This window comes from Solanum verrucosum, unplaced genomic scaffold, assembly GCF_900185275.1.
Source record: "Solanum verrucosum unplaced genomic scaffold, falcon-dt-bn FXZP01000105.1, whole genome shotgun sequence".
NCBI lineage: Eukaryota > Viridiplantae > Streptophyta > Magnoliopsida > Solanales > Solanaceae > Solanum > Solanum verrucosum.
In genome coordinates, this window is record NW_026020263.1 from 845,232 (window position 1) to 857,999 (window position 12,768).

Sequence of the window (12,768 nt, forward strand, 5' to 3'; positions counted from 1 at the left end):
TGACATACTTAAAATTCATTAATTGAAACAATAAAAAAAAAATCAATTACTCTCAAATTATTTTCTAGAGACAACATAAAAAGAAAAGAAAAATCTATTTATCTTTTTGTGGTGTTTTTTCAAGTATTTATAGAAAGCTATTAAAAACTAAATTCTTAATTCCATTATTACATTCAACATTGGAAGGAAAGCAGAAAAATATGACAAAATTCAGGAAAGAAAAATGACTGCTAAATCCTATATAGAATCAAGAGAACTCCAAAATGATGGGTAAGATGTGTTAGAGTTTTAATTATTATTTTTTTGTGAATGGACAAAAAAGTCTTACTATTATTGAAATAGTAGAGTATTTAGGTCTCATTTGTTTCCATTAACATTAAGATGTGTGAATCGAAATTAGCATTTAAAAACTAGATGCCTAGATCTAATTGCACATCTGAATATTAAGATGTGGTTTCCAAATCCTAAAACTGAATGATTAAAATTATTTGTTTTCAATACGTGAATGCGCATAAGAAATTAAACATTATATCAATTAAATATTATAAAAATTCATTTCAACAAAAAAAATTATTAATTTAAAACTTATACAAGCCCTTAGCATTCGTCATAGCATTTATCATAGAAAAATAGCGGAAAATTTAAAACTTTTTCATAATATAACAGAAGACATAAAAGTCACCTCATTTAAACCTTTAATACAAAATCGGAGTACTACGTCTCAAGGTAGCCATCTTAAAACACGACTACAACACAAGAGGGACACAACCCTTACAATACAAAAGAAACTACTATCTAGTACATAGAGCTTAAGGAAACTCTTTAACATAAAGGTCCTTGAATCTTTAAGGACACACCCTAACTTGGGAATAGTAAGTCAAGCTCATCACTTCTAGGAAAGACCCTTTAGCCACCATCACCTACACTTGGTGTAAAAAGATGAAGAAGAATGGTGTTAGTACAAGAATGCACTAAGTATGATAACCATGCAAAACATGCTTTTAAAAGGACATTTAGTTAGAAACCATGCATCATGCCTTTTTTGAGAAACTTCAAGAACATTTAGTACATTAGGCACAATATAAACCACATACATCATCATACACATGAAAACCATTCATAATTGCACATAGGGCCACTTATAACATTTTAGGCACATTCAATGCATACAATACATTACCTTCCTCTTTATCTTAACTCCTTTCCTCAAGCAACCCTTAGGAAATACTTGGTGCAATGTATCACCTTAAGGTTACCAAAGTTGAAGTTACATATAGCCTTCATCAGTCCAACCACATATATTCATAGAGTCATAAGCACACCATAAGACATAGTCTTCACATAGGAACCATCACCTAAGACAACCCCCAAGTCACACTAGTGCAATGTGCAAGTAGCATCCCATAATATTACTCACACCAAGTGTTCCTAAGAAGCCACCATAGACTAGGCACATCATATTCAACAAGTCATAACATCTTCATTTAACATTAGACATAAGACCAACATACTTCATAACATCATATAAGGACTCATTCCTTTACTACATCATTAGTCATAACCCATTTAGTTCATACCATAGGTAAACCACCTTCACAACCCCTTCACAAGCTCACTTGTGCAATGTACACATGGAGTCCCATACCCCCACATATACTAAGCAAACCCATTAAGAAGTCATAAGTGTAATTCACATGCATAATCATACTTCATGTCTTAACATACGTAAAGTCAACCTTAACATGCTTTCATATTAACATACCTAGACCATATTCTTCATTACATAAAGAGCCTAATCATAACCTCCCTTAGAGTACACTTGTGCAATGCATAAGTAGGGTCCATAGTCCTACCTACACTAAGTAACTCTTCAAGAAATCATGACTAGAGTTCATATTTTTATCTTAGTTCATTTCTTAACTTTCGGGAGACATTTCCATAACCGACATAGACCATGTGAGCTACATGGAATCCGGTGTTCTACTCCCACACCAAAAAGAGAGGGTACTACTTGCCAAGGTAGGACCTACATACCTAATAGCTATCTAGTGGATCCACTAAACTAAGACCTACGGGGGAACGTAGTTATGGAACAAGGAGATTGCTACTAGAAACCTTGACTTACTAAGCGTGGAGGTTACCACCTCATGAGACAACATCTATGTTGGGAACCTGGACTTGCTAACGTGAAGGTTCTCTTGTGGGAAGCCGGACTTGCTAAACGTGAAGCCCCCATTCTCATTTTTCATGTTCACTCGGTGCTAAGCTCCAACTCCCTTTTTAAACATCTTTAAGCCTTTATTTAACATTAGTTCATAAAATAGGCTTTAGGGACTTAATCCCTCATATCATACAGCTCAAGTGTTTCTAAGATGACAATGAACTTTCATCATAGAACCTACATTATGTGAGAATGACCTTTCACATAGTCATACCATATTCATAACATAGTCTAGTTTAGAGTACAACTGGGAAAGCCTTTTAAGAGACTCACTTTCACTAGATTATCATAAACCTTATTCATTCATTCATGTGTGTGTACATATGTGAGAAAGCCATTCACATAAACACCTTCATACAACACATATTCATACCTTGCTAATCATACACTTTGCATGCATAATAAGATGGAAGGGTGCATATAAGAGTTAACCTTTCAAAAGACACCACAACCCATCATATTCATAGCTATACATGTAGAGTGTGTGTGTGCATATTGGTCCTCATAGTGACATAATAGCAACGACATTGATATTGAGTGCACTTCCCTTCAAGGGATCACAACACATTCACAATGTCCCCACTTCATGAGCAATTCACATATAAAGCCTTTAGGGACTCTAGACCACATACGCACACTTTATTATAGGAGAGAATGACACATTCAACATTGAATAGGTACTCCTAACATGTATATGATCACACATTCATATAAGGGTCATATAGGTAGGGGTCATTCCACAATAGCACTTAACATAATCAATCATGTAGACCACACCTTATCCCTAACATTATCATTCAAATTATACTCCTCATCATCAACATACTTTAACCATCATGCTAGCATTGAGGATTTCATACATAGCCTTCATAGCACAACTTCAAAAACACATGCATCATAATCATCAATTCACTTCACATCTATTGCCTTCAAGGCCATCATCTCAACATGCATAATTTTTCAAGAAGTAAACACTTCCACCATAAGTGGATCAACCATACAACATCAATTCTCATACTATAGACTAGGAGTTAGGTCAACTTACCAATTCTCCAAGCCATGATCACCATGGATCAATCCTCAACAATTCATAATCAATTGACATAGATAGCAATAGGAATCAACAATGTAATTGACTAACATAAATATAATCTAAGTACAATTCTATAAACAAAGGGATCAACCCATAACTTTACCCATAAGGCCTTAATTCTCAACTCATCAATATACCAACAATTCAACATGAATAAATATAGATAATCATAGGAAATGTCAATATAATCTAATCTAAACATAATTTCATCAATAGAGATCATATTCACAAAGACCCACATCATAGGCCAATTTTTGAAAATTTGGGGAGCATTTGTTCTTCAAGAATTCCTTTGGAAATTATCTTAAAAACCTTAATTCCACATTAATTCATCAATAGAATGATTTATAAAATCGTTTGACAAAAGACCCATGTTTAGATTGAAAATTGGGAATTTTGGTCTTTGAATCACTTTTGAAAATCTTTGATAGAACTCCTTGAATGAGAGGTTATTTAAGAATCAAGAGTTACCATACTTTAATTATTGAAGACCCATGAAATTGAAGAAGAAATCAGTTGAAACCCCATCTTCTAGCTTGATCTTCATCAAGGTCTTCAATGGAGTTTTTGAGAGAATCTACTTTTGAGAGGGAAGGGTCAATATGAAGAATGGGGTCTAATTCTAGGTTTTGGGGTTTTAACCAACTTCAAATACCCTAAAATAGATAGAATAATCGTTTATAATAATTCCCTAAAGTACCCAAACTACCCCTCACTTAGTTGGACCATTTAAACAAGTCAAACTTGAGTTTTATTTTCGCAGATTTTGTCGGGAAACAAGTTCGTGATGCGGAGGTGTTCCTACAAGTTCTGGAAATTAAATTTTGAGGTAGTAGAGTCCGCGACATGTCCTCGACGCGGACCAAACTTTTTGGCCCTTGGTGGAGCAGGTCCGCGACGCAGAGCCACTCCCTCCATGCACAACTTCAAGCTGCCTTGGCAGTTTGTTTGGCCAACGGCTGGGGTCCTCCTCGAGGACCCTTAGGGCGGTCCCGGGGAGTCGTACCCGAACCTTTTGACCCTAAAAACATTTATTAAGACACTAGGGTCACCTCCACTGATTTTTGACTCCAAACAACACATAAAAAATATGAACAACATAATAGAACACACCAACACGCAAAAGACTAGTTTCCGAACGTCTTGGTCGTCCCTTGACGTTTGACTTCCAAACTCTCTAAAACTGACTAAAAAGGCAATTCTTCATTATTTTAACAAGTTATTAATGTATAAAACCCATGTGAGGCTCTACTTTATCCTACTTCATTTTGAGGGTCGTTACAAAAATAATGTTTTAAATGTTCATATTTGATCATAAAGATTATATAATATGCAAACAAAAATTATATATCAATATAATATTATTGTAAATTACTTTTTAAAGAATTCAACATAAACATCTTTTCATAAAAAAAAATTATCCAACTAATCAAATAATAAGGAAGGTTTCACATTATCAGTGCCTTACATATATTCTAGCTAGTTAGAATATATAAAAAAATTCATATTTTTTCCTGATGACCTTAATCCAATTCTCTAACTTGTGAACCTTTAGCGTCATCCTTTTTTTTTTTTTTGTAGATGTCACTTTAACAAAATATACTAATTGATGTATTGTATAATAGTTCTTCTCATCCAAGTCCATCTAATTTTTCCTTACTTTTTTCAAAGCTAGGAACATTATTCTTTCAATCAATAAGTTCAAAGCAGTAGTCATTTCTCATCATTTTGACGATCGGGAGAAGCAAAACGAAATCAGGATTTGGCCGAAAAAGAAGCAAGGCTATGGCGAATTATTTTTCTTTTCTTTCCCAAAACTTTTCTTTCTACCAAAACTAAAGATTGGAATGGAGAATTATTAGGAGATCCATCATTTTTGTCAACAACTATATCTTCAACTCTATGAGGTGTATCTATATCAATAGAGCATATGCAGACAAAACACAAGGGCGTGGATAGGTACAACTTGGACTCCAACCCTGAACTCATGTTAATCATACAAGAAAGTTTAATAATCAAAGAGTCTGAATAAAATTAATGGCATAAAACAAATTTCTAATAAAATACCAGAAGTATACACATAGTTCAATAATAATAATATATCCAGTGTAATCTCACAAACGGATTTGATGATCAAAGAGTCTCAATAAAATTGGTGGTCTAAAATAAAATTTTAATAAGAGACCTCAATTATGTATAATAGTTATTCTTTTCAATCATGACTAACAGTTTTTAAATCAGAAACCTTGAGTTCTTGATATACATCAATACACCCAAAAATATTATTGCAATAAGAGTTTTTGATAAACATCAATACACCAATAATATTATTGAGTTATGAATGTTGTTTAGATTCCTCTAGATATCTGATTTGTTAAGATATCTTCAGATCCATTAAGGGGCTATTCTTAAAATGTAACTAATGTACTTAATGGGCTGAATCTAGATGATTAAAATTCAGATCTAAAAATCAAATGCACTTAATGGGCGGTGAATTTGAATGATTAAGATTTAGACCTCCATTAAGTGCAAACAAATGAGGCCTTAGTTAACTAATAAGTGTATAGAGTGCTATTTATACCTTTATGTAGAAGGTTAGCAAAGGCATACGCATTCTTCGTACGTGTATTCTACATTAGTGAGTATACAATTTTTTTTATAAAAAAAGCAATACGTCATAAATAATACTATATAATATATTGAAGTCATGAAATCAAAATGAGAGAAGTATTTAAGTTACTAAAATGGATGATTGTTAATCCCATTTAGTTAGCAAAATTTTAATTTTCATACACCGCATAAGGAAAGTGTATAATTATATTTTCTGAGGACATACATGAAAATACCTTTTAAAAGAATTTATTTGTGTGGTCTGATACTAAAAAATAAATAATTAACATGATATGCCCAAATTACAACTTCTAATAGAAGTATAAGTCGTTGTTGTTCAAATAAAGAAGCTAACAGAGGTTAGGGTCGATTCAACGAGAAATAAGGTCTAGACATAGCGTAATTGTTTGCTAATTATACTTTAGTTGAGTTATATTTGTAAAGGAGGGGGGGTGGTGGTTGTGAAACAAAATCTTGATTTAATGATTGTAGTAACAAGTAACAAATGTAGCAAGATTTATGTTTCCAACAATCAATAAAAGATAAAACTAGGGTGTTTGTGTTCCCCAAAAGTCCTTACCTCAGTGAACCTTATAGTACTTACCTTGTCTTGTGTCCAGAATGCAAAGTTGGTAATTAGGTATAACTTAAGTGGTTGGTCCCTAAATATATTAATTTCACCACGTAACTAGGTCCATCTATGGGTGTATACTTTAATAATTCGTATCCTTGACCCCAAATTAGTTATACCTTGGTCCATTTAAGCTATTAGATGATGGTTGGTAGCCTCAATCTATGTTGTATAGTCCTTTTTCCCATTCGTTACCTCCTTGGTCCAACGAGTAGGAATAAGCCGATTTCTAATCAAAACGAAGAGAAAATAATCCGTCCATAAACATTATTCAAGAATTACTAGTTATTAGGTATACTTTATTGATTTCTCATGGTTCCTACAACCTTAGTTGTGAAATTAGCTACTCATGCTTGGATGATCACAATTCATATTAATTTGGTTAAAATAAATCATGAACTTACAATTAGCGTAGTTGAGTTCTGAAATCTTGAATTGAAGTTGCAAAATAGTGATAAAGATCGATGATATAATTATAAACCAAAGGATTCAAGAATTAAAGCTCACTTTATTTCTTAAAAGATATATTTTCTTCAGATTTGGTACACTAAGGGTAATAACCAGCGATGGAGATTCCCACTTTTGTAATAAGTTGTTCTAGGTGTTTCTTGAGAAATATGGTGTTTGACATAGCGTATAAACTCCTTACCATCTTCAATCTAGTGGACCTTGTTCATAAATATAGGGTGAATAAATTCATAGAGGACTTGTTCTACGGGTCACACCTACGAGTCGTAGTTCATCCAATGAATCGTAGATGGTACCCGTAGAAACCTCAGTACAACTGCCTCTTTAGGTTTACGAGTGCACAATATGAACCGTAGAAAGTTTTATGGTCTGTAGTCTTCACTCTAGACTCCAGGTATGTTTCTCAAAATTTACCAAGTGTTGTGTCGACCTACTAAAGCCTTTGAAACTCCTATGGTCAGTAGACGGGAATTTGTAAAGGCCTAGGGGTGTTCATGTTTCCTTGAAATACCTCTTTCTCTTTGACAACTATCACAAGACTAGACGAATTCATGAACATCTTGATAAATTGTAGGCTAATAATACCCACATTGAAAGATTTTTAAGGCAATTCGGATATCACTATGATGACGTCCAAAAGGTGATGAATGGCATGCCTCAAGTATTCTTATCATCTCAACCTCACATATACGGTGACGAATAATCCTATTAGTACAAACACGGAACAAGTATGGCTCTTCCTATATGAACTTCTTCACAATAGGAAAAATACTTTCTGAATTGGTGAAAGGACAAATCTAAAGGCACACATCACTCATGAAATAATTAGCAAAATCAGCGAACCGTGGGATCAGATCATATAAAGCAGCCAAGACTTACTCATCTATAAAAGTATCATCTATCTCAAACTCATAAGCCAATTTCAACATTGCTTCTACTTCCTATCTGGACAAACGATCAACAACTTGATTTTTGATCCTTTTTTCTGTCTCTAACTTCAAAAATGATTTCTTGGAACAACAACACCCAACGAATCACTCTTGGTTTAGAATCCTACTTTGCCATAAGGTACCTGAATGTTGCATGATTAGTGTGCACAATGACTTTGGTGCCAAGCAACTATGATCTAAATTTCTCGAACGAGAAGACTACAACAAGCAATTCTTATTCAGTGACTGTGTAATTTCTTTGAGCAATATTCAGGGCATTTCTAGCATAGTATATGGCGTGAAGAATCTTCTCAAGCATTTGACCTAGCACTATGTCAAGAACCACCCCGCTTGCATCACATATAACTTCAAATGATTGTCCTTAATCCGGTGAAAAAATAATAGATGCAAAAATAAGATTCTCTTTCAATCCTTTAAACGCCTTCAGACAAGCTTCTTCTCAAGTAGCTTTCATAATAGGTGCACTATCTTGGAGAAATACTTGATAAATATTTGATAAAAGTTAGCATGTCCCAAAAAGCTTCTAACACCCTTCACAGAGATATGTGGAGGCAATTTGTCAATTTAGCGTGATCCACTTTAATGCCTTTGTTGGAGATTTGATGACCAAGAACCATGCCTACTTTCCCCATTAACTGAAGCTTCTCCCAATTTAGCACAAGATTGCATTATTCACACCATTTCAGTACATCACCTACATGAGCCAAGCAATCATCATACGAGTCACCTACTACAGAAAAATCATCCATGAAAACCTCAATAGTGTCTACACAATGTTTGAGAATATAGAAATCATGCAACGTTTAAAAGTAACTGGTACATTACACAACCCAAAAGACATCCTCTTGAAAGCAAACGTCTTATATGAAAAAGAGAAAGTGGTCTTCTCTTGGTCTTCACGATTGACAGAAATTTGATTGTAGCTTGAATACCGTCAAGAAAATAGTGCCATCTTTTACCAGTAAAACGATCTAAAATCTGATCCATAAACGCCATTAGGAAGTGATATTTCTTTGTCCATGCATTCAATTTGCGATAATTCATGCATACTCTCCAACTAGTGGCCGACCTCACATGTATGATCTCATTCTTTGCATTGGGAACGAAGGTGATTCCTCCCTTCTTAGGCACACATTGAACAGGGCTTACCCATTTACTTTCAACAATAGGATAAACCTCTCCACCATCTAACCACTTGATGATTTCATTCTTGATGACTTCTTGCATCGATGGATTAAGTCTCCTTTGGTGCTTAATGTTAGGTTTGCAGTCAGGCATGCGTTGGATTTTATGAGAACATGTACCTAATGGAATGTCTATGATTTCAGCAATAGTCAATCCAATCGCCCTCTTGAAGAATCTCAACATAGATGGCAAAGCCTCTACTTTTCCTTTAATAAATCAGCAGCAATGATGACACAAAGTATTGTTTGGGCCAGAAAAACATACCTCAAGTGAGATGGGAGAGCTTTGAGTTCCAACTTCAGAGGCTCATAATTAGATGGTTTTGTAGGTGGGATCTCTCTATTCTTCATATCCAGCTCCAACTTCTTTGGTGCATAAATAAACTTCGCCAATACATTAAGTGCACTGACCATTTGGTCATACTCCTCAATGTGTTCTCCATTAAAGTTCATAATCATTGTCGCTAGCACCTTTACACCAAGTCTTCTTCAATTGGCACCCCTAGTTGCTCCTCAATAGTAAAGTTTAGGATGAACAATACTTTGAGATCACTTTGATGCTCTATCCATTGACAGATGTTGATAGTTACCTCTTTATTATTCAGCCTAAATAACATCTTTCCTTTTCCCATATCAACCAAAGCACGCCCAGTTATAAGGAATAGTCATCCTAAGATGATGGGCAATTCAAAATCAACCTTGCAATCCAGATTCACAAAGTCCGTAGGGAATATGAAAGCTTCAACCTTAACTAGAACATCATGAAGGACACTAATTGATTGATTTATAGTGCTATCCGTTATAAGTAGCCTCATTGAAAGCAGTTTGGGGGGGCTCTTAAACCCAACTTTCTGAACAACAATAAAGGAATCAAGTTTATGATAGCACCCAAATCATATAGATCTTTAACAAAACGAAATGCACCAATTATATATGGAATTAGGAAAGTTCCGGGATCCTCCTTGTTCTGAACTAATGATATGGTGGCTATGGCACTACAATGTTGCAACTTGTCACACCCTTCCAAACTATCAGCCCTTTTCTTAGTCACTAGATCCTTCATGAACTTTGTGTAGCCCGACATTTGTTCTAGCGCTTTAATTAGATGAACATTGATTGAGAGTTGCTTCAACATTGAGTTGAACTTGCGATATTTACCTTCCTCAGTTTTCTTGACTAATTTCTGATGAAATGAGGAGGAGGTTGAGGCATCAAAATTATCTTTTATGTGGCTTTATCTTCTTTCCCGACTTGATCTTTGGGTTTCTCCACTTCTTCAACTCCAGTATCTTCGAGTTCCTTAGAACTTTCCACTACTGTAGGCATAGGATGATCGATGGTTTGCTTTCCACCTCAAGTAGTGACTGCCATGCAGTGCCCATCATTCTTCAGATTTTTTATAGTAATGCTTGGAATTTCCTTTCTGGCGTGAATTCGCGGATGAAGAAAGTTTACCCAACTACTGCTTGATCTGTTTAATGGATACTACAAGTGAATGTATATTTTGACCTATGTTTGGTAGATGATGTACCACATATATATGGTACATATAATGCTTTAAACTTGAGGTTTTTCATGTCTTTTAAGCACTTGTCAGTAGATCTGATGGTATTTTATCTTTGTTTTACAGGAAAATAGGTTTTGGCAAGTCAAGTTGAAGAGTACACTGAAACAGCAGATTTTTAAGGTTCGACAAGTTCACCTATGATCCATAGAATTTTCTACGAGCCATAGGAACGAGTCTTAAAAGTAACAAGTGGTTTTTGGAACTAAGTATGGAGTAACGAGACTGGACTACGAGTCGTAGGACCAAGTCGAGAAGATACGAGAGATTTTGATCTCCGGTACATGTACTATGATTAGACACGACATGTCATGCAAAGGTCTACGAGCTACATCAAAGAACACAATATGCAATTAACTCATTAAAACACAATCATGCCACATCAAGAAAACACTTAAGCATGCTCAACTAGTCAACTCATGAAATATTTTAGCAACTCATCATATATGCATATAAACATGAGAGACATCATTATGAAAACTCATTTTCTCATTTAACAAGAATTCAACTTAAAGCATGCATCATTATAAGGAGAAATATAGAAACTCATTTTTTTACACAAGACTCCAAAAACCATGCATCATGCTTCTACAATTCTATGACTCAAGCTTGATTAGGAATAGAAGAAAGAGACAAGAATTTCCAAACTCACCTCAACTCATCATTCAACATACCATCCCCCACTTAGGAGAAACCCATCTAAACCAACACAAAAGTATTCCAACACAAAACTAGACATTATGACTTACCGGTACCTTTATCCGGATTTGCTTCCTTGTTAGCTTGGAGAGCATAGAAACGATTCCTTGCTTGGCCATCAACACTAGGACCACTATAAGGAGCTTGCCTAGCATTCCTTCCTTTAGCCACAATATTAGGACAATCTCTCACCTTGTGATCATTCTTTCCACAACCATAGCACCCATTAGTACCGGCTAGACATTTCCCAAAATGCTTCTTTCCACAAATGGGACAAGTAGGCTTAACAAATTGAGATCCACCACCTTTCTCTTGGTTAACCTTGGGAGCACTTGAAAAATCTAGGTTTGGTACCCTCTTCTTGAACCTAGGTTGACCTTGCTCATCAGATCTACCCCTCTTCACATCTCTATTCATCCTCTTAAGTTTGGACTCCTCAATAGATTGAGCATACACAACAAGCCTAGAGATATTCATGTCACCATGGACCATTGCCGTACGACACTCTTCTTTCACCAAGTCGGATACACCGGTAACAAACCTACTCATCTCCTCTCTAGAGTTAGACACCAAAGATGGAGCATACCAAGACAACATAGAGAACTTCAAAGCATACTCCTCCACACTCATATTACCTTGCCTAAGATTAATGAACTCCTCAATTTTGCACTCCCTCTTCTCTAGGGGAAAGTACTTACCCAAGAATGCTTCCTTAAACTCCTCCCATTCTATAGGACCCGCTTCCTCTGGCCTATTTGCCTTCCATTGAGTGTACCAAATTTGGGCCACCTCTTTCAATTGGTATGAAGCCAATTCCGCTTTCTCTCTAGAAGATACTCTCATAGCATCCACAATTTTGTAAATCTCATCCAAGAATCCTTGGGGATCTTCTCCAATTCTAGAGCCCAAAAAGATAGGAGGATTCATCCTCACGAAGTCTCTCAACCTTGAGGCTACCGTACTCTCATAAGCATTCACCCTAGGCCCCATATCTCTATTTGCTTGAGCCGTCATGGCTTGGGCTAGGGTCACAAAAGCCGCTCTAATCTCTTCATTAGTCATGGCCGGGGGAACCACCGAAACCTCATTCTCTTGCTCACCTATAGGAACTTGATTGCATTGCACACCTTGACCATTTTGCACAACTTGAGGACGAACTCCCTCATCACCTAACTCATCTTCCTCTCTCCTTCGATTCGCCCTCGTATTCATTTCCTATAAACACAAGAGAAGGATTAGGAAAAGGACACTTATAAATCAAACTCTAAGGCACGACTTCAAGAATAATGAAAGAAGTGTAACTTCTACCGTCCTATAGCCTCTCGCTCATAGATGTGTCGCGACTCAC

The 12,768-nt window shown here is 35.6% G+C and overlaps 1 protein-coding gene across 1 annotated transcript; it reads right to left on the reverse strand.

The window, feature by feature from the left end:
- Nucleotides 1-10,381: 10,381 nt before the first annotated feature.
- Nucleotides 10,382-12,410, reverse strand: LOC125833527 (uncharacterized). Its single transcript, XM_049512689.1, has 3 exons — nucleotides 12,056-12,410; nucleotides 11,471-11,761; nucleotides 10,382-10,509 (listed from the first exon to the last, which is right to left on the reverse strand). The coding sequence occupies exons 1-3, from the start codon at nucleotides 12,408-12,410 to the stop codon at nucleotides 10,382-10,384; spliced, it is 774 nt and encodes a 257-aa protein (XP_049368646.1).
- Between the last annotated feature and the right edge of the window lie 358 nt (nucleotides 12,411-12,768).